Genomic DNA, 24717 nt, shown 5'->3' with positions numbered 1-24717 from the left:
AAAGCGTGCAGCCCCCCCCCCCCCCAAAAAATGCAATAGAAACAGTTGGAAAAAAAAAAAAATAAGCATTATTTTTAAATTAAAAGTTTGTTAATATTACTTCTGTTGTTATTTTAAATATTATTATTATTACTTTTAATCAAAGATTTCAAAATATGAGCCTTATTGTTACTAATTTGTTATCTAAAACTGCGTTTACTGTTGAAATATCTGTTTGTTGTTACGCTGCTGTTACTTTGTTACCTCAGGCACTGAATAATGTTTTCGTTCATTCTATAATTTATCAAAAAAAAAAAAAATAAATAAATAAATAAAATCAACAAGCCAGCCTGTGTTAATTAAACTGAAATATCAAATTCGATATTTTAATTAAAATATTCCAACAGATAACATTGTAATGGACTCTCGAGTGAGTTAATTATCGACATTGTTAACGTTATAATCGATCATTATTTCGCTCGCTCGTCCAATCTTAAAATAATTGTAATTGACAGAATGTGTTTTATTTATTTTTAAGTAAATCAGCTCACCGTAGATGCCTTTTAGTTAAGTCTTGCCTCTTGGAGCTTTTCAGATCGAATTATTTAGTTTTAATTAGAGTTATGACGTAGGATTAACGATATATAAGATTTTGAATAGACAAGCTATTTTATTGAGTGAACATCGCGTGTATTTTTTGTAAAAAACAAAAAAAAAAATTAATAAATTAAAAAAAATCCAACTATTTGTTTTTTATTTTTATTATCCTTAATTTTAATTTAATATCCATAATTTAAGTTTTTTATTTAAAAATCTTGCCTTTTTCAGGTGTAATATCCATTTTAAATTATTAAAATGTGGCCTAGTTGTCAATTTATATTTTTTTAATAAAAATACAAAATAAATACATACAATAAATAATTAAAAAAAATAAAATTATCCTTCAATTCCTTCTCTACCAACGGTCTATCAAGCCACTTCCTTCTCAAGTATTTGCCAGTAAATTCTTTCCTACTTTACCAACAAACATCCACCTCTAAATAATTCCCTTCTTTTTCCGAGCTTACTAAAAGCTCTCCTGTATTGTCTCCAACAAAATCAGATGACAATAAGACCGATGGCGGATTACCCGAGACTTTGGACCAGAAATTAAAGGGAGCTTTGGATGATCGACATCCGAAAATACTCTATTGACCTTCTATAAATAAATGATCTAAACTACATCTTTAAGACTTTATTAATAAATACAATTAAAATTCCAAAGCACTTCTAGACCAAGGTCATGTCTTCAAAAAATGAAGCCAAGTGTCTGAAGTACTTGTAACGAAAAAATGTGGTATCACTCGATAGAAAATAACCAGAGTTATCATTAAAAGACGCAGTTGTCTTAACAAACAAAAAAACAAAAGTAAACATAAAATAGTTTAACAGACGAAAACAATCATATGGAGTCTCATTGCCTAGACCTTCACCGTCTATCGTCAATCGCCTATCGTCTATATTAGCTCGAGTTAACGAATGGAATATAAATAACAGCGATAAATCGATACCCACACTCTTGCGGAAAACAAACACACTTATATAATCCAAATAGGGAGATATATTATGTTTACAAGTTTACAAGGTACACACGCTCAATGTAGGTGTAGGTGAAGTAGGAAACCCGACTTAAAAGACTAACAGTTCTCGTGCCACTACTAAAGTTCACTGTGTCAGCGAAACCGGTAAGATATCTCGATATCTAGTTTCCCTTATAGCCTTAAATCCTTAAAGCCTTGTAGCTTTCTTATAAGACTACGATATGAATGCTTATACACGCTCACAAATTTATTGTAATCATTAGAATTACTATCGTTGATTTTTTATGATTACTATTTTAGATAACAATTTAATTATTCTTGGCTACAATTTTATTTACTAAAATTTTATCAGTATAACAAAAATTGATGATTACTATTATTTATTTTTTGACGTGATAATGTCTTATAAATCGATGAACACCGGCTACACGCACAAAAAAATGTCACGTTCCACCTGAGTCTGAGCGTAAAACTATCGTCGGTAAACCGGTTTTACAGACAACCAATTTTTTTTTTTATTCCTTTTATTAGAACGAACCAATATTTAAAAATTTCTGACACTATTTATCAATAATAATAATAATTCAATATCAGTTTTTTTCTACTGGACAGTGTTAAATAATTAAAACAATGGATTCAGAGCAATATTATACAACGTCACATGAAAATGATAATAAAAAACTAGCAGAAGATCACCACCGTTCAGGTAAATGCGCACAATGTAACACGCTTACTATAATCATGATTATTTTGATATTTGCTTGGATTTTCGACTTTCTCAACACAATGATGTGGATAGTAATGGTGTGTTGGGCTTTATGGGGATTAACAAAATTTATACGTAAAACATTCTTGTAATTTATGTTCTACCGAAAGAAATATGTAATTATAATTACTCTCGACAATTAATTATTCTTTCTTACATTCTATTGGTGTATTTAAGTAATAAAACTCTGAAAACAAAGCATACAAAGAATTTTACACAATTTAATGATTAATTATTTTTTTGCACACCGAACAAGCAATTTATTTAAGACAAGTTATGGATTTTTTCAATAAACTATTTAATCGGTAGAACTAGTCATAAAAAAAAAAAAATTCCGACGTCTCAGGATTAGAATTTTACGATCTGACGCTATCGGTTTACCCACAAAATTTATTTTATTATTTGTGTAATAATATAAGGCGCTTAAATTGTTGCATTTTGCTATTCTGTTTCATTCTATTTAATGCTAATACTCGGACTGAAACTCGTCCAGGTTATTTATCGGTTGCAATAAAAATATTTATAAAAAATAAAAACCGGGTGTTACATAATTGCCCGGCGAGACATAAAAGTGAAGGCTGGTTCTATCTCGGGCGATAAAAAAAAAACATTAACGGTATATTTGCTCTTCTCGGCCTTGATTAATTAAATTTAAACAGGAAATTTTATTATCTTTAAATATTTATCATGATAATCCGTGATTTTTCATTCAATAAATTATAAAAATTTTTCAGATGATAATTGTTGGGTAAAAATGAATAATTTTGTTTTATTTAAAAATATTAAATGCAAAATAGTGATAATAATGTAAATTATGAAGCATCAAAATCGGGAATGTAAATAAAAATAATCTGGTGTCATATATTACGTACGACACACGTTGTTTTAAAATTCGTTATCTGGTACACACATAATATGAAATTTAATCAATGCAAATGTCCATAATAAAACGGTTTCATTTTTCAAGATTCGTTGTTTCCATTATTATTATACATAACGTGAAATAAAACATGACATATCTCTTTTCAGTCGTGCAAATTTCATGTACGCGAACAATGATATGCTTACCTAATGTATATTTATATTATTCTACCAGAGAAAAACCAGCTTTGTAATATTATAATCATATTTTTACAAATAATAAATGTAATAAACAACGACGTAATATATTTTGACGGATAAAGTTAAAATAAGGTATTAATTAATAATAAATAATAGAGAGACAAGTCGTTAATTTAAAACAAAATTAACACCGAGTACAAAGTTATCAGCAAGTTATAAATTGATTATTAAACTTCCACGGCTAATCGCCTCGTCCTTGTTTGACTGCACACTCACGTGCTTATGAGTACTTGAAATGCAATTAGACCGCATGATATTCTCTCTTTCTCTCTTATTTCCACTATTCTACAGTTCTATAACATATTCCTCTACTTTCAAAGGCGCCCAAATATCTTATTCGTTTTTTGGGATTAGTTATACACCGAAAAAAAAATATTTCAATTAAGATATTATAATTAAGATGTTTTATAATTATTATTAATCTATTTTTTTTGCTAAAACTAGTTAAAATAATTTTTAAAAAGTTCAAAAATAAAATTTGATCATTTTAAATCGAGTAAAAAAAATTTTGAATATAAAAATTGCTTTTTCTTATCGAAAAAAAATTTTTTCTTTATTAATATATATTTTTTATAATAAAAACAGATATTAAAAATCTTTAAAAAAAAAATAAATAAGTTAAAATAGTTGTTGAAAAAATAAAAAAAAAAAAATGAAGCCAAGAAACTCAAGCTTAAACGATAATTTTTCTTTTTCCGATAGTCCATTACGCGTAAAAACTCTTCAGCATCAGCTATTTCCGTAATAACGGGCATAACTCGATAATAAAGATCCAAGTAATTTATAAATTTGCAAATAAAAACTAAAAGTGCACTGTAATTATTTGAAACCGCATTACCGCACGCATGAATAGCTGAAACAGTACAAATACAAATGCAACCACAAGTGGAGGCAAAATTGAGCATTAATTACTACCAGAGTTATTTCCAGACGCTTTATCATCATGATGATGATGATGATCATCATCATCATCATCATCATCATCATCATCATCATTGTTGTTATTATCGTTATACAGTGATTATTTTTATTTAGAAGCGATAATGATTTTATTCCCGGGCGATCGAACGAGATTAACGACAAGGCTACGATCGTAAGGACAGAATTATCCAGTCCGTAAATCACGACAGAAGTTCGCCTGCAAGCGTTTTAATTTCCGTTAATAATTTACCCACACCCTTTAACTCTGCGGTAGTGTCTTCCTTTGGCTGGCTGCCTCAAAAAGGATAAATTAAAAAAGTAACCCACTATCCGCTATCCACTATCCCACTAGATCTTTCTCCAACTATACTCTATACTCTATATTTTATTGGACAAAACGGACAAAACCAATCGGCTTACCGTTTAAGACGCCGGTTAGGTCACCCACAAACCCTCTTTATATATTTATTTAAGACTTTATTGTTATTTTTATTATCCGAGTATTTTTTACGTTTTAAGCTTATACCAACGTTTTAACTTTCTTTCATTTTTCTAAACAAAATTTATTTATTTTTTTAGACTTAATTAATTTTTGACATATCTTAAAATATTATGTCCCTCTTTGTTAAATATTACCTAAAAGTTTATGAATATATTCGGACAAAAATTGTATTTATCGATTTAGTATTATTTTCGTCCAACATTAAATCTCTCTCAGACCTTAATCAAATTACTGAAATAAAAATCTACATAAATTGTATAAAAAGCATATAACAAAAATTAAAAAAAAAAATTAACTAGATGATTAAATTTAAAATAATGTTAAACATGCCAACTATAAAAATTTATTATGAAAATAATTAACCTCAACAAAAGAATATTTACTCATAATGTTCAGTTAAACTTTTTTTTATCAAAAAATAACTAAAATATTTCTATAGAGATAATAAAATCACCTGCGCTCGGTGTTACAATAATTAAATACATCAATGGCCTTATTTTTGTATTACAAAATTTTGAGATAATCTCTAATTTCGTAATAAAAATTAATAACATTGACGTCTTTACTCGAATAGTATCTATTAAATATTTAATATTGAATTATAACAAAAGTAAATTTGAATAATAATTATAATACTTTCAAGGATTTTTGGAGAAATAAAACGAGTAAATTTGGGTCGGAGATAAAATCAGGCATCAATCATACGTGGTTATTATCAGATAGTCCTTTAACTAAACTAAACTAGAGTATAGAATACAAAGGCGAGGAATTTTTCGCCGAAAGCCCTGAAATTCATGACATCCCGAGTCGCGGGCATTGAGTTAATCGTTGTTTAGTTTAATCGAGGTGAATGTCGGGCATTCCACTCAGCTGGTAGCTCTGCTCTGGCATTCTACTACTCAGTTTCAGTAACTTGCTCACTACAGAGGAGAACGGAACAGAACGGCGACAACTAAGTAGCCTGTATGCCTGCTGTGTACATATCCCTCGCCCTCTGCTATGAGTTGAGTGGCTGTCCCTTTCTACACACACGCAAACATACACACAGACACACATAGTGATACCGCATTGCTCGAGTAATTACGTCGCTGGAGTACCAATCAGTGTAACACGAGCGTATCTTCTGTACAGCTTACAATGGAGCACAATCCGAGAGCTAAACTGATAACTTCAGTAATAAGACGTAATAGTAATCGCACGCAGCCCTCAGTCTTACTGCGACAGAGCTTTCATTTACTTTCCACTCGTCGCATAGCTTCAATAAAATTTTCTGCTTGGTCAACCGTTCCTTGACCGTCGCACACTTACGTGACTCCGACACAGACATAATATAACAGCCCGGCTGTAAGTCTCCTGGCCAGTAATGATGTAACGTATTTGTATTTATATTTCCCAGTTATTGTCTCGGATAATATTATTGGTTATATTTACTTGAGTCTTTTCACGATGAAACGATACGAGACACGTACTTGAATTTTTATTCAAATCTAGTCACTTCTCCGATCCATATATAGAAATATAATGTTATGTATTACGTCTTTTTGTTGGGACAGATATATGTATATATATATATATATATATATATATATATATATATATATATATATATATATATATATATATATATATATATATATAATAGGAGTGTTTGTCGTGGGTCGATGCTTCTGATTGAATTTATTGATTCACACTAGACACAATAACAACTCGTCTGCTGTTGCTGCAATTGATTGGGGGACGTTAATAATAAACAAAAACAATATTTATTAAATGAATATCCATTTACGTCGATATTGTTGTGGTTATTATTTTTTATGCGATAAAAAAAACATTGTAATTACTTAAATTAAGTGGTGATAATTAATAAAGGGTTCTGTTATAATAAAATTTATGTTATTTCAATAATAACAAGTTTTATTATCATTATTATTATTATTATTATTATTATTCCTGTGAAAAAATGTTTTAATATGCTCAGATTTGTCTTTAAATAACTTTTTGATCAAAGTTAGTTTTAAAAATGTTTAATAGATGGCGCATGATCGCTAAATTTTATCACTAAAAGAGAGTTAACTTTTATAAGTTAAGTTTTAAAATCAAAAAAATTTATTTAACTCTTCTGAAGAATTTTTTATGGCATTGTGCTTATTTTAATCAAATTCTAAACTAATTTTTGTAATTAAAAATTTTAATTAATTTATATATAGCTTGATTTGGATGTTTATAATAAATTTTCCACGGATTATAATTATGAAATTGATTGAATTCCATGAAAAGTGAATAATAAAACTGAGATAAAATAAAAAATAATAGTTACATTAAGATAATGAATAAACTAATGAAATGTATGAATTATTAACTAATTTAATTTGTTGTATCATTATAACGTGACACTCGACATTGTAGATAGAGAATAGCAGTGATGAGATGTAGCAGGCAAAATAAATTTTATAAATGACAGTGTGTCTAATGTCTGAGCGATGAGACAGACGTGATCGATCAGCTGATTACACACGTATAGAGTACATTTGCGGTAACACGACTGATAGGTGCTAAGTGGCTTCTAGACTAGAAAATATAATTTTATTGAATCAAGCGTCAGATAAGATATATAATATATAAGTGGGTTTGTGATTAAATATACTTTTATGGGCACGGAGAGAAACAACTTGGATAATTGTCGCGGTATTTATTACATTATTAAGAGACATCTGGAACAATAACAGGAATCGGTAGTCGTAAGATTGTTCGGACGTCGCGTTGACGTGGTGGATGCTCGCGTCGCCGGTGGTTGCCGTAGAACAACGTCGTCGTCGTCGCCGCCGGGGGGGGGGGGGGGCGGGGATCCGGAGTTTAGTATTGCGCGAGCCGCGGCCGAGAGCGGTCCTCGAGCTCTTCTCTACTATTTATTTATATGCTTCTCACTCATACTTTTGTCCGTTCTTAGTCTTTATATTACTCACGAGTACACGAGTACACATGTGTACTGTCCAAGTAATGTGATACAGCAAAGTGTATAATATATGTATATGGTATTGCTAAAACTTTTACTACGAATACTACTCACTCGGGTGCCGGTTAACGTATATAGTAAACGATAATAATATTTACCGTTGTCACGAGTGTTTAGACACGTATAACGAATAACGAGGAAGCTCCAAGACTAACGACTGACGAGTGACGGGTGACTGGAAAAAAAAAAAAAAAAACGTATGAAGACATAGTAATAAAAGCAACTCTCAAGCAAATAAAAAATAAGTGGGTGAATATTGCTAGTGAACATACGCCAAGAAGAATGACCGCGAGAGAAGTCACCCTCCTCGGTGGATCTCCCTGGGGTTTTCGTATGCACGGCGGCCATGACCTCCATCAACCTTTAAGGGTTTCTAGAGTAAGTTTTTACTTTATATTACTTTTTTTTGAACATTTATTTAATGGAGTTTAGTGTTTAGTTATCAGTATGATATTAATTTATGCAATTAGGTGATGAAATATTTATTTAAATAAATATCATATCAGAAATATTTTAATTTTATGTAATTTAAGTGTTGTTACGAATTATATTTAACATTTTAAAGCTTTTTTTTAGGTGAAAAAATGTTAAATATTATGAATAATTAATTTTTTTTTTTTTTTATTGTAGAATTTTTATCAAGATGTCAATGTGGAATTTATTAGCATTTTTATTGGTAAATTCTATTTAATACCACATTTATCGATTATGAAAAAAATATTTTAGCTTAAAAATTTTTTTAAACAAATAGTTTTAATTTATTTAAATTAATATGACATTTATAATTTTTTAATGACAGTAATTAAAAAATAAATGAACAATTGATACTAAAAATTGTGAATTGAAATTTTTGAAACTTGCAAATGATTCTCGCAAGTGGGGAATGTAACATATTGTATCAGTAATATGATAACAGAGATATTCGGATGGAAAGGTACTTATGGAATGAATAAATAAAATGCATGACAATAATCAATGAATAGGTGATTAATTATTATTGAAACACTTGGACGCATTGTCTCTCCGGATGCGACACTTTGCCGTGGATAGATATTACACGAAACGATCCATCACTTGAATGATCGATGAGTGTTGCTCTGAATGGAAAAGGTGAGAGAGCTGGACACACGTGATTGAGCTGATACGGAATATGGAACACAGAACATGGTAACAGGGAACAGGGAACATGGACAGTGAATATGGAGCCAGTTGGTCCATCCCGAGTTGAATATATCACACTCACACACTCATACACTCACAGGGAATTTTAGCGTATACTGATGCAAGTTTGAGTATGGCTCGTGCGATATGCTAACGCGGATCGTTACGATGACGTTTTCCAGCTGAGATTACGCACGCCTGTATCTCTGCTAGGCAGTGTGTTGCATCTAACGGTTATGCAAACGAGCCGCTTAAAGAAGATAGCCCGTACAAAGCGCCAGACCGAAAGCCCGGGCTAAAAAGATTACAAATTGCAAGTAATAAGTTAAATCGAGTTAATACTCGGCAACAGTGCTCGGAAAGTTTGCACCGGCACGTATTTCAATAAACTTACAACTGTTTATTTATTTTTTTCTTTAATTCATTCAAGGCCGGTGACGTAACTCTGACTTGCTAATTACATCGTTTCGTTTTAATGCTTAACTCGATGTTGTTATGTTATTTTTATTGCGCTTAGCTGGCGGATTTTTTACCCGTTGATGTCATTCATTAACAGCAGCCTCTTGTTTTGTCTCCGGAGGGTAATTGCCTGATAAATTGATCTTAATGGGGATAGCCACGCACCCACTGCTATATTCATGCTTGTCAATCTAAGGAAATCTCCGTCAGTAGTCAGGATGTCAAAAATAAAAATATTGACAGTTATTATCAAATTAAAAATTTCATTCATTGTTTAGGAGTTGTAAAAAAAATTACAATAGTGCGGAGTATGATTTTTGATAATTATAAATTAATATTGTAGCTAAAAGCCGCATCCGCATCGAGAATTGGTATATTTAATAAAGAATTAAATTTTCTATAAAAAAATACTCTTATTGTTTTTTTTTTTTTTTTTTTGTGTCTTCAATATTTAATTCGTAATTCAAATTTTAAATAAAAAACTCAATTTTATAATTTAAATAAAATTAAATTGTAATAAAAAAAAAAATAATAATAATAATAACAATAGATAAATGTCTTATGACTAAAGTATTGTTTTGCATAATAGCTACGGCAACACCGCGTCCAACAGCTGTTTGTTGATAGTGTTTTAGTTCAATTTTTTTATTATCTTACAGAGCAATAAATACCTAGTTAAAAAAAAAAAAAAATATTTATATATTTATTTTACCGCATGTTTATTTTACATATTAAGATTTTTAGTTGTGTAATGAGTGACATCATCCGGTTAGTAATGACTAATGACATTTAATTATATTATCTGTCGAAGAAAAGAGAATGATTAAATAATTGGTGTCGTTTTTATTTATAAACGACATTTTAGATTTTATTTTATTCTATAATTATTATTATTTAATTTTTTATTGAGAGTAAATTCATTTTGTTTTATCTTATCGGTAGATAAATTTTTAAAGAGACGAGCAAAGATCCTCTTTACGGTGATTAATCGTGTGGTATGTGTGCGCGACACACAAACTTGAGCACCGTTATTATTGTAAGCTTATTATTGAATAAAAATATCCGGTCGAAAAATATAAAATTAATGACAGTAAAATGAGCAGTTTTGTTTTATAATTCAGATCCATTATATATTTAAGTGGTTCTAAAGTTTCATCTAAAATCCTTGTTTTCAATTTTAAGACCACGAAATAAGACTAGTTTTAGCTTATAAATATTCAATGACGTTCAATTAGCCTAATTTTTCATATCTAGTCAAAATAATATTAATTACTTCTTTGGAATTCGAATTAATTAAACGAGATTAAATTTTTTACTGCTCACCTTTAATTTACTCTGGAAATTTAAGAATAGAAACAAAAATTTAATAGACGTCAGTAAAATGCATTTAATAATTGGTCAATGTGCCAAAAAAAAAAAAAAAAAAAAAAAAAAGCAGAATTTGTAAAAAATTTATACGAAAATAATTATCGGAAAAAGTATCACAGAAATGAAAAGTGTTGAAATATTTTATTCAGTAAAAACGCATTTTTAAAAAAATGATTGCCTCCGATGAAATTTTATCATCGGCAAAAGCTAGAAGGCTACACATACACACAACTAAACAGTTATATCACACATCTGCACGCTATCATCAGACCGGTGAGCTCGATTAGATGAGTTTCAGTGACGTTTTATTGGTACGGGGTTTTTATTTTCAATATTATTTCTTTTAATTTAATATCAATCATTTAATTTTTATCTTTATTTTTTTTTTGAATGTTTAATATTTTTAATAATTATAAAATTATTTGAGTTCTTTTTTATAAAAAATTAAGCATCTTTTAGACACAATATCAATTTTTAATTCTAAATTGTTTTGACAATTTAATCTTATAGTTTAAATTAAATTATTTGAGTTTTGAATTTAAAAATTAAATTGTGGGTTAAATATTAAGGATATAAAAAAATAGTAGGAATACTTTTTTGTAAAAAATTAAATTTCCTATCGAAAAGGACTCCATCGATTTCATCGTATCTTGCATCTTTAAGAAACAATCTTAATTATTTATAATTAATCAAGACCTAATCATAATTTTCCATATTGCGCACAATAATTTTTTTATGATTTTTCTCATCTTTTTCCGCGTACCTATCTCGTAATTTATTATCGCCATAAGCTCCAGGCAATTGTCGACGAGTTACCTGCTGGCTTCTGTACATCCTTTGCCCTACACACGTGACACCTCCCCCTCGGAACATTTCCACATATGATGTACCCGGTATATATTGTGTGGGAGGAAGAGTGGAGCTGACTTAGAGAGCTCTGAACTCATACTCGAACTGTATAGCGTACAATAACACACATAGCAGTGGCCGCAAGCTAAAGACCCGAGCATAAAGAGGGCTTTCACGCAACACACACGATTTATCACGTGAATACCTGGCTCTGTATCGTCCAAAGTCTCCGAGTCCGAGGAAGTAAAGGAAAAGATACTTTTCTCGTATATATTTATATATTTATATATATATATATATATATATATATATATATATATATATATATATATATATATTGTTGTGGTATCGACGTTAGTAATGACCAATGGACGTTCTCATTTCCCGCGACACCCTGACGGCACAAATACCACCGAGACCTGACACTTTTTATCCCCCTAAATGACACGTCGATTATGCTCTGCACTAAATCTTGTTCCAATACACTCTATTGTCGCCTTTGTGTCCATTCAAACAAATATAAATGCAAATGTTCAGATTAAATCGATATGTCTTTGCCCAAATGTTTTTTTTTTTTTTTTTGATCAGAAATAAAAATAAAAGTATTAAATTATTTTGTAAGTTAATGACTGGGATTTCTTTTATAGAATTAATTTTTCATGCATAGATATAGATATGAATGTAACGGGCATGAAATATTTATGGTTTTTTATATACATCCTCAAAAACTCGGCTTTATGGCCCCGGAGAACTTAGTCAATATATAAGAGTCATATATGAAAAATAAATATATGGATTGTTTTTGTACCGTCTGGAGCTTTAGATCTTTATGTCCTTTCATATTTATGATACATTTATGGTTAATGTTTTAGAATAATTTTTAAAATATATACACAATAATGAATAGAAGGAGAACCTTTAAGTAAGCCGCTTTGTTTCGTTTGAATAATTTTCTTGAATAAGAAGGAACAAAGAGACTTTGAAGCATTGATCATTTTTTTATGAGAAATTTGTTATAATTTGATGGAAAGTTTTTTATTTTCATAGAATAATTCTTGAGAAATAAATTTTTTTGATCAAATTAATTTTTTATCTGTAGATAATTTTTATAAAATAATTTTTTGATAGTTAATCTGATGATATATTATTTTTAAAATTTATTTTAAAAGACACAAATTTAATTAATCGTCTTGAAAAATGATTGAGCAAAATTTTTTTAATTTTAAGTTTGACAAAATTAATCAACGAAATAAACCACAGGTTTAAAAGCGCTTTAAAGTATCTTTTGCATTAAACTACATATTTGATATTATATAATTATAACCATTCCCCTGAATTTAATAAATCAATGTGTAATATTGAGACGAGGTGTAATTAATTAAAAGTTTGACAAAATTGTCAAATCAAAATAATCATAATAGTAGTATTTAAATCACTGAGTGTTGCCATGAGATATTTAAAGCAAGTGCTTGGCAGAAAATCGATAGCTTCAAATATTACCCACGGAGCGAATAAACTATTGGGATAACTTTGACAATATCTTAATTTGTAGATCCGGTTATTGCTAAATACAATGAACTCGGTGATTGGACATGTAATATTATTAGGGAGGGGGAGGCTTCCAAGGGTGGAAAGAAAGAGAGAGAGAGCAGAGCGCGTGCAGCTCAATGGAGTTTGTTGGAATAATTGAAAGCGACGAAGTTTGTTAACGATGGTTGCAAAATTCCAATTGCATGGACAACAGTCCTAGGAGGTGAGCGCGCACACACTCGTTGGTTGGTGTGGTATTAGAACCACATTTGTGTGTAGTTTACAGGATAGCTGAGTGAGAGGGGAAAGAGGGAGAACTAGTTTGAATCGAGACTATGGTAAATGAATTGTAGCAAGTTGAATTTGTTGTAAACTGAAAATGATTCTAGGTTTAGATTTATGCTGGAAATAATTCCGTTATGTCACACCGGAATATTATTACGAGGTAATAGGAATATCGGAGTATATAAATTTGTTAATACCAAATCTATCGGCAGACCTACATGCCGGGAAATCAATTTTCAATTATTTTCATTTATTGCTGCTGTAAAAAAATTTACATTTTTTCACTCTCGACAGTTTTGCCATTCACAAATTTACTTTTTCGTTCACTCGGGCTATTAATTATTCTATTCAGCCAAGTTACAATATTTATGGAAATTTTTTAAGACTATTATAGATTTTTTTTTTTTTTTTTTTTTTTTTTTTTACCAATGAATCATTAATTTAATTTTTTTTTTTTTAATTATTCTAGCTAACTTATTGTTACATTAATAATTTAATTGAATTTAAAATGATAATTTTTAGCAGTTTATTATTATTTATTACAATTTACTTTTTTCCGTGTATTTATTTTCATTTGATTAAAATCTAAATATTTACCAATCATTATCTCTATCCCCCTATACCTATTTCCATTTTGTTTACAATTTATATTAATAATTTAGTCGTAATATTAAATAATATTCATTAAAATTCTAGTTCATTGAATATGATACTCGGAATAACAAAAAAAAAAAAAAAAAAAAAACTCGGAGAGAAATCGATACCCTACCTCGAGCTATTATTTTACACAAGTCGAATTCACCGGTACGCTCGAGGTCCACGTGATACTCTATACAAACTGCAGTGGGTTTAGTTAATGCATTTAATGGCCAACAAAAAAATTCTTTTTTTCCGACAATCCACCGGCATATGCAGTTATTATTTCGTTTTAAAGAGCAAACAAACTCTAAAAATACAACAAACACTTCCTTGACTCGTTTTCAATATTTAATTGAAACACGAGCGTCCCAGGTATATCCTCTATCACTCAAAAATAATAAAGCAAACACAGCTTTTTAAAATTTGATGAAAATTCAAGCCGGGCAATTCAAATATAAATATTAATCTAAATCTAGTTCCAGATTGTTGTGCATTTCTCAGTTGAGTTATTTACCTGGACTGCTATCATATACTGTGCAATGTAATGATACAGTAACACCGGTAGTGCTGTAGTTCACCACCGGAATCCGGGAATACATATCCTGGTACCGGAGAAACCATAAACGGATGAGAACATCAATAAACATATGTACTTACGTTAATATATTTATTAAATTTCTATGCATGTATGTTTATATAAATAGATGAAACTTGTATTGACACTTGGAAATGCCCTCTGTTTAATTCAGGGTGTAGTTACACTGGCATTATTGCCCTACATATGCCAAATAATTAAAACTATTTCATTTATAAAGTGTATACTGCAAGCGCAAACATCTACAGAGTAATATAATAGACAAAGACAGTGAGACACTCTGCTACTGGCTACTACATTTGCTATTCTATAATATTACATCTATGTAGCGGATATTTCAAATCACTCCCAGTCACGTACATGTTTGGAGTTTAAATGATGAAGTCGCGGAATAGAGACACAGGCAATGGGTATGTTGAATCAATCCGAGCTATCAAAGGATTCCATTAAATTTATATTTCAAATAATCCTCTTAGGAAGATCAGAAATATTTTCGTCAAACTTAAATAGCTTGTGCTGTTTTTGAATATAGAAACTTAAAAATTTTTGGAGCAAATTATTTTTAGTAATTTAAATAATTTATTTTAAAGTCCTTATTAATATTTTTCAATATTAATTCAATTAAAAATTTAAAAAAAAATTTTTAATTCATTTAAAATGATTAAATTTAAGAAAAAAATTTTTTTTTGAAATTGGAATAATTTTTTTTTCAATTTGTAAAACTTTTATTTCTTTAAAAAATATTAACTAACGTGCTTTGGAATAAGACAGCTGTAAATATTGTAAGTAATAATTAAAAATGCAATCAGCTTAAATTATTAATACTGTTTTTTATTGAAGAATAAATATATTTGCTTAAAAAAATGTAATTGGTTAAAGAAATTACTTATAAGTGAAATGTTTACAAATAATTATTGTATGTAAATATTTCATCGGTACTTATCATAAATTTGTTTGATATAAATATTAAATTATTAAACCCGCGATGTTTTATTACTTTTGAGTTTTAAAGTGACATTAAGCGTAAAAACAAAGTTTAGTAGTTTTCATTTTTATTTTAACAACTTTCAAGTTTAAGAACTTTTAGATGAAATAGTAATTTTTATGATCTACTGCGTGTAATGTTGCTCAATAAAACAATTTTCTCGAAATAATTTTATTTCTACAGTACACGAATAAACAGGCATTAAATATTAATAAGCAATAAAAAAAAAAAAAAAAAAAAAAAAAAAAAAACTTTAAGTAATAAAACTTTAAAATAAGTGCAAATATTTTTATTGTTTCATTTGATAAAAATTATTTTCTGGAAATGAGCCAAAAGTAAACCTTTCATTGAATTCAAATAAATTTTACCAGTAAATACATTTTTTTTTAAATATAAAAACATCCAGAGTTAATTTTTTTTTTTCAAACAATAGTAGAAAAAAATAAAAGTTTATTGAAAAAAATTGTTTGAAGTGAAAATAAAAATTGTTATCGAAAAATAATCTGTAGTTTTTACAAAAAATAAAATGTTAAAAAACATTTCGGGGTAAATAAAATCACGACAAGTTGGAAAAACATTGATTTTAAATTAGAGGCGAAGCTCGTTAAAATAACTATTAAATGAGCAATAAATAATCGAGTTTAACAAAAGAAAGTTGAGGAAAAAAAGAAAAGGTCGATAACTGGCGTATCTCATATAATCTGTTGAGTTAAAACATATTTCCTCGTGTGGTTATAGCTTAAGTTGCATGCAACCGGAGCATTATAAATGACCACTAATACATTTTTCTCAAACAAAAAATTTTAATAATCGCGTGAGATTGTAATAAAGCCGCGTATTTATGTTACGCGATAGATGATTAGACTCCTCGAGATTTTTGTTCCGATGTCACGGGAATAAAATAATAATAATAATAATAATAATAATAATAACAATAATTAACTATTCACGGAACACTTTATTTACTTTCTCCGTCATCGTTGATGTCGTTTTCGATCTGTTTCATAATTTCTGACCATAATTACAATATTAAAAGCGTATTGTTGTCGCGTAATTCAGCTGACAATCTGCCAAGGAACGTCTGAGCTTTCGCGAATGAAGCTGTATTATTAAATGACCCAGCAATAATCCACTCCTCTGTAATATCATAATCAGGCTCTAAATCTTAACGATACATTTTTACGATCCCGGCGAGGCGTGATACGGTTCGTTACATAATCCATTGTTATACCTCATACTTTTGTACTTTATAGTACCGGTAGGTCTAGGTCGCTAATATTATCGCCCGATCAGTTTGTTAGTCAGCCAGATAAAGGTCACATTTGGATTAGAGTTAGCATTTGACTCGACGTCTTTTTCCCCCGAGAACTCAACACTGCTCAGCAAAACATTACCCTTGATACTATATTCAGATAGCATTTTTAATGTCGTGTTTTTAATTTATATATTTTAACGTTGTTTTACACTTTATTGTTTTGTATTTTAACCATTATTTACACGTTATTGCTTTCATTCACGATTTTTATTATCAATTTTTTTAAATTATGACGACTTTTATGATATTCACACGACTTACGCAGATTTTAAGCTTCAATTATTTTTATTAGTTATTTTTTTATTTATTCTTAATTTTTGATAGTACAAAATTTTTTCCACTACGTTGCTTTTAATAAAAAAATTTCAAAAGTTAAAAAAAAATTTTGTCATGTTTTTTAAATGAAAAATTTAATAATATTAAAAGTTAAAATTTTCTTAGGATATTTATTTGACAAATTTTGAAGATTATTTAATAATTTATATTATTATAATCACGAAAAATAAATATTTTTTAGGTGAAAATAAAATTTTAATTTATTAACATAAAAGACGTAATTATAATTAAAAATGAAAATAATTTAAAAGGAGTGTACTTAGAAGGCTTGATCTTCAGAAAGACTAAAAGCAAGCCTTATAAATATTGCAAGAAAATATGTATTAATTATAGCTGTGTCCCCGAGCTGCGTGATAGAGAACATTGAAAGAGAAAAAAATAGATGTAAGATTATTTAAGTAATTTAAATTTTTCATTTCTTTGTTATGTTTATGGAGATTACAAGGACATACATCAGTAGAAAGGGTGTCGGAAAAAAGTACGCTCGGTACGATGCACTCTAACCTCTGCTCATATCTTCCAGTTTTTTATTCACCGTTATTTATGGCGTTTTTAAAAATCTGTCCCCTGAATAACGAGTCACAAATTTAAACATTTAAACATGCTTTTCGTTTTATCTCTTTGGCTTTGTTTCGGTTTATTCCGTTGTTTTTTGTTTCAGTATTCCATTTTTTGGTGCTGATTTAAACCGTGAGTTGTTGAACTCGAAATCGCTGTTACACAATCCGCTTACCGCTTACCGCTTACCGCTTACCGGCGCTAATACTTATATTAGTTGATGACGATGCATCACGTAATGCGTATTATATGATGCATACGAAAATACACTCCATGCTAACGCTTACTTTGCGAGAATACACAACTAAAGTGACACTAAGAATATTTATTTCTAATGAAAATGCTGGCCAACTTTTGATGCTTATAAATAACAATCACCGGATTAGTGATGTGACGTTTATTTAAAAGTCCGCTTTTCTCGCTAAAATTGCTCGCCACTATGAATTCAAATGCTAGTTATCTATTTATGGCTATTTATTTATTTAAAAAACCTTTTTAATAAATAAATAAACTTCCAGGGCAATAGAAAAAATAATTCTCGGTTAAATATTGAAGAACAATTTTAACTTTGATAAATATATATATATATATATATATATATATATATATATATATATATATATATATATATATATAGAATTTAATATTAATAAATTAGCGTACAAACGAACCGCAAACTTGATAATTAAATAATTATTCCTCGGAAGAGAAATATTAATATTTATCAAACAAAAACTTTTAAGTGATGGTTAATTAAAATTATTTAAATAGAAAATAAAAAAGGATTGCATTTTTGCTGGGTAATACTTTAAAAATAATCGGATAATTTACAATCAGGATACTTATAAAAAAATTCATTTAATCCAAGAGAAAAAATTTTAAACCGAGAAAATGTTTAATTATTTTTTAAAATAAGTAAAAAATTTTAAATAATTTTTAAGAGAGTAAATTTATAAAAAATATTTTAATAATTAGTTAAATTTCCAACAAAAAATAAAATTATTAAAAATTATCTTCTTAGTTTCAAATTTTTTCTCTGTTATCAAATAAATTTTTTTTTTTTATCAGTAAATTCATTGTATTTGTACTCATGCAACAAAGTCCTTTATTTGAATATAATAGCATGTAAACGCATTGCGATTAATAGGGAGCTCGCGAGGGCGCGTGTAGAGTAAAGCCATTGACCAGGTTGCAAAAGCTCTGTACAATGTGTACTCGAGCAGTACCAGACTCGATGCAGGACGAATCGATCGAGTGTAATGTGTATAAACTGAAAGCTCGCGTGCGAATATCCATGTCATTGAGTCTTCAATAAAGTCTTCCACTGCGCTATTAGCTCCCTTTAACATCCAGACAATTGGACTTTGATTACCTTCAATTGTTTGCAGCTCGTTTTTTTGTTTTTACCGTCCTCCGTCTCTCTCTCTCTCTCTCTCTCTCTCTCTCTCTCTCTCTCTCTCTCTCTCTCTCTCTCCCTCTTGCCCTCTTTGACTAGTCGATTAATTAACTTTTATTATTTATTTAATTATCCTACGCTTCTACGGTCCGCTGGCTTTATCTCTCTGTAATACGTTACGTGCGCTTATTAAATGAGGCTCCATTGGGACTCGGACTTGAATTAGTGTACATCATATGTGTAATGCTGGCAAATACTTGTGTACTTGTATACATTCATGTAAATAGAAATTTAAAGGAAACGTGAGGCTAAATGAGAGGACACTGGGCTTCGTAATGTCATCCTAAGCTTTCATACATGTTTAAACTATTTTGGATTTCGTTTCGCTGAGACCTTCTTTGAATAATAATAATAAAAACATCAATAAAAATAATAGAGCGAAATAAATACTAAATAATTAGACCACAAATTTATGATAAAAATAAATATTGTGACTAAAAAATAAAAATTAATTTCGCAGATATTTAATAATTTTTTTTATGGCAAAAAAAATTAGGAAAAAAAATTGACATTTAGAAATTTAACCCAAAATTTGAATTTTAAATAAAAAACTTAATTGAATAATTTAAGTTATAAATTGAACTGTCAAAATAAATTGTAATTAAAAATTAATATTGCACCTAATAATAAAGAATATTGAATAAAAAAAAAATAGCAACAATAAAATCCAAAAAACTTAATCAGATGATTGAAAAAGAAAAAAAAAAAAAAGGAAAAGACTGGCCAAAAGTAGAATTACAATAAATAGTATATTACACACCGAGGGAAGTAAAGTAAGAAATGTCTCAGATCACATGTAATTGTTGGCCGAGGCGAAGCCGAGGTCAACAAACATGTGATCTGAGGCTTTCTTATTTACTTCCCGAGGAGTGTATACTATTTTTTTCCCTGACGAAGGTGTAAAGCGGAAACTTTGTTTAGCGCAGCGGGGCTAAAGTTGACGCTTTACACCCGGAGGGGAAAAAAAGTAATAATATTATCGGTGAATGTAGGTGAGTATCAATGAGGCATGCGGGTGTCGTCGTCACGTTCCCGTAAACTCGTTCTTCACGGTCCTTGATATTTCCTATTGCATTCTTGTCTCTCGACTTTCTCGTGTGTTTCTTTGCTCTCGGGAGAGTTGGTGGCTCCTGGTGGTGGTGGTAGTGGTGGTGGTAGTGGTGGTGGTGGTGGTGGTGGTGGTGGTGGTGCTTTAGACTTTTACAGTACACTACACACCGGATGATAAATGGTAAATTGCCTTTTCCAACTAACTATTATCGATCGGTAAACAGTAAACGCCGTTTATTTTGTCCGTTGCTACTGAGTACTCGTTTATACAACAACTAGCAAGACTAATACTAATACCGAGTTAAACAAACACATAAACTTAAACTTAAACTAAGAAATAGTGGATTGCTGTATACTACGGTGGGATTAGTGCGCTAGTTGTATTGATGGCTTTCGAGTTATTAACTTTACCAAAGTAAAAATATTTGACAAATGGCCGGCTAATTGGTTCTCGCTGGAATAAAATTACAATCTATTAGGATGGAAAACGGAGGAGAGACAGTGATAATATTTTATTGAGCAATTGGTTAGCTTTGATTAAACATGATTGGCGATTAACGGGCGAAGAGACTAAGTAAGATTAAGTGGGTAATGAAAAAATAACTAATTGATGTAGCTTGGGCGGGAGTAGCCGCCCGGTCCCTCGTCCTCCCAGTACTCCATCGAATCAATGGAGGAGACTCCGGAAGGCCGGTATGAGGGGTTCGTGTAGTAGTCCGATAAATCGTAAGACCTTAATGACCGTGCAAATCTCGTCCGCTTGACGGATTTTGACTTTTGCTTGGGTTTCCTCTTGGGTTTTCTTTTACGACGGGAGAAATCCTTGGATTTCCCGGGGACACCTTCTCGCTTTGTTTTATCGGTATTTCGGGATTTAAACCGATGACCCCGCTCTGAGACTCTGGACCTTCCGGCAGCTCTGGCATCTCCGGTGCTAACGCTGCTCTCACTTTTCCCGGTCGAGCTATCCTGACGATTGCCGCTTGATAAATTTATACGACGTTTTTCTCCGGGCAGGAAATACCGGCCGCGCTTCCGATCCATTATTCCGAATTCGACCCCCCGCTTCAGCGCTGCCACCACCTAGATTTATTTAAATAATAATAAAAGGTTTTGGTTTTAATAGATTATTGAAGTTACTGATTTTTATGATGATGAAAAATGTATTTAATTTAAAAACTTCAATTTTTAATGAAGAAAATCATTTTTAAGAACTAGATCAAAAGTTGATGAATATTTGATTTTAATATTTTTATTTAATTAAAAATTAATAATTTTAATAACTTAACTTTTTTTTGTTTTGATAATTCCTTTAATTTTATCAATTGATTTTTTAAAAAATGTTATCATTAAATTCGTTAATAATTAATTTTTTTCATCAGCATTTATTTAATTTATATATTTAATTACCTCGCGCTTAGAAGCTGGGTAATCAACGGTATCCGAAATATACTCGATGATGTTATTAACGGTACTGCCATTTTCCTCGCCCAAATTTTTCATTGCGTGCAGCACCAGATTAACATTTCGCGCCGGACGATATATTTTTTTTCCACTACGATTGACACTCATTTTTATTATTTTATTTTATCGTGTTCTATTTTTTTAATTACTAATATTAATTAACTGATAATTTATCAACTGGAAATTTATAATTAAATATTGAAGAGTAGAACATATATTTTTTCTGATAAAGTCACTGATAATTTACAGGAATTTTATGACGGCTGTCATTTTTCATCGGTCTGAACTGAGCGTAACAAAAGCGGTCCAATCACTCAGTCTCTTGTTCTCACAAGCCGTTCAAATAAATTATATTTTATATTTCATATAATTTTTATTATATAAATTCTCGATTATTTTTTTATTTTTGATCGAGCCCCCGGGCATTAACAACCTAAAAACGATTTTAATTGACAACTAAACTATTTTTTATTTTCACCCCAATAAATTCACATTTTAATGACATTTGAATCCTAGCTCGTAAAAAACTCTTTTTTATTTTTTTTTACTTCTTCTTTCCCTTGAGCGTTGCCTGGTCTTATCGCACTCTTGCAATTTTTTCTTACCTCTAATGGCCACAATTAAATCCCCCGTCAAAAAATCGTTGTTAAATTAATACTACGAATATTGCAATTTTTAAATCTCTCAAAGTTTTAATCGTTCTTAACGTTTAATAAAAAATAAAAGTCTATAAAGATTAAGAAGGACGCAATTAATAATTTTAGAAAATTTTTTTAACTTGAAAATTATTTAAAAATTTTTTTTTTCGGCTTTAATAAAAATAAAAATCTACTAAAGATATAAGCTCATCAAGATCATTCATTTGAGTACCCACTTGCACTTTGATATATTTTTCATATACAGATATATATATATATATATATATATATATATATATATATATATATATATATATATATATATATATATATATATATATATATATAAAATATATAAATATATGAAAAAAAACCGATTTTATGATATTGTTATCCTAGAGACCAAATTATTCTTATTCTCTTAATAATATAGATTAAAATTAAGAAAAAAGTCCGAAATTTTTTTTTTCTTGAAGAGTTAATAATAATAATAATGAATGAGAGAGTTTGAGAGGCGCAGGATGATAATAAGATCTTATATAATAATTAAAGTATTTAGTTATCAAAATAGCTAATTTCACATCTCACGTCCCAGGAGCGAAACTCAGAGTAACTGTTGGCGCACACGCGATATCAGTAAATTCCAGTCGAATACCCCGACCGGGTTAGCGGTGGCGTTGGCGGCCGAGTAGCCGAGTAGCCGAGTAGTCAAGCACAAGACTATTTCGCTCACGGGTAAAGCTCTCGAATATCCGGAGGATTACGTCCGGAGAACGTGATCATCAGACAATGGAGCATTGAGATAATGTTCGGTACTCTCTTCTCTCCATATATATACAATCGACTACCCACGTACTCGAAGAAAGACCAGGAATAGGACCAGATCAGGAATAGGTCAGAATTGAGTGTTGTCAAGCGTCATTATCCGAGTTCCGTTCCAGATCCAATCTTCTCGATCAGACCGCATTGTTTCTGTTTGATTCCACCGGAATAGAAATAACCCTCCATTATTAGAAACAGGGAGCCAGAGCAGATCTACTCTGTCGAGAAATAAGAAAACTCCGAGGAGAAAAAGAAGGTAAAAAGAGCAAGTGACAAACTTTCTATGGTTCCCGGCGATAAGGCAGTTTAATCCATCTTTCATTCGCTCATTCTGTCATCCACGTAAGAACCGAGTCGAGGCATCTGATGAGCTAAAAATTGTGTGCCCAAGCGACTGGATGCTCCCGTTCAATCCCACACCAGCACCATCATCATTTCTTCCTGTACCGGAGCCAAGTCAAACTTTCGTCCTCTTGGGTCGCATCAAATTATATATCTACGAGGATTTCACAGCAAAGTCTACACTATTTCTGCTGGCTTCTAGCTCCTTGCTCTTGTGTTTCTCCTCCTCTATATCTTTATCTACGTTCATGTCTACGTCTAAGTCTACGTACAGTTCAGCGGGATGGGGACTATAACCAACCAGTGTAGTAGCTCCTCTTATAACCTTCCTCATAATGTATAACCCGCAACGTTGACGGAGGGTTAACGCTGTTAATTATGCGACACTCAGCCCCTATATGAGCACTTTAAGCGATGCAACGATGGGCTGTGATACACGCTCAGACAAACTTCGCTTCTATGGTTTAGTTATGTTCTTGATACTGATGCTGATCCTCATCCTGAGTACACCTGTGCTACCGTTTCATTCCATATTGAAATTTAAATGCACGCGTCTCTCGTGTGAGACCGAAAATTCCGCGATGCATTCACCGGTGGGACGATTCGCGTGCCGACTATAGTATACTATTTCTCTGGAGTCGATGGGCCGTGAAAATTGTAGAGTGCGTATGTTGGTGAACAGACAATTACATTCTTAGGATAATGAAGATCGTGAGGTTTGATAATGGCGTTGCTAACATAGACGCAATCAATTAATTTTTTAATAATAATAATAATCAATGTTATTTAAAAAAAATAATAATAAAATTTAAAATGAAGTTTATTGGGATTTATTCGGTTTGTCGGAAGATAAAGGATTATTGAAAGCCAAAATGTAAAAGAGAAATGATGAAGTAGAGTGTATGGAGTTTTGAGGTTACAGGGAAAATAGAAAATAATTAATTTGTATGGAAAAAAGCGTAAACGTAAAGCCAATTAGAGT

General features: G+C 30.3%; 2 protein-coding genes across 2 annotated transcripts in view; one reads left to right on the top strand and one right to left on the bottom strand.

Moving 5' to 3' along the window:
- Nucleotides 1-8000, bottom strand: part of LOC141531015 (uncharacterized) — a 28961-nt gene extending 20961 nt beyond the window's left edge. Inside the window, exon 1 of the mRNA XM_074248484.1 lies at nt 7982-8000. The gene's annotated coding sequence lies outside the window, so the exon portion shown is untranslated. The remainder of the gene's footprint in view (nt 1-7981) is intronic.
- The window catches only part of Cap (Cbl-associated protein), a 99312-nt gene continuing 82311 nt past the window's right edge, over nt 7717-24717 (top strand). Inside the window, exon 1 of the mRNA XM_074247536.1 lies at nt 7717-8261. Within this exon, the coding sequence (XP_074103637.1) occupies nt 8166-8261 (96 nt within the window). The 5' untranslated portion in view covers nt 7717-8165. The remainder of the gene's footprint in view (nt 8262-24717) is intronic.

The sequence above is a fragment of the Cotesia typhae genome, unplaced genomic scaffold (genome assembly GCF_013202065.1).
Source record: "Cotesia typhae breed Kobodo isofemale line unplaced genomic scaffold, CoteBio_Ctyphae contig_5, whole genome shotgun sequence".
NCBI classification, from domain to species: Eukaryota; Metazoa; Arthropoda; class Insecta; order Hymenoptera; family Braconidae; genus Cotesia; species Cotesia typhae.
Note: the sequence above shows the minus strand (reverse complement) of the source record. Positions and strands in the feature narration are given on the sequence as shown.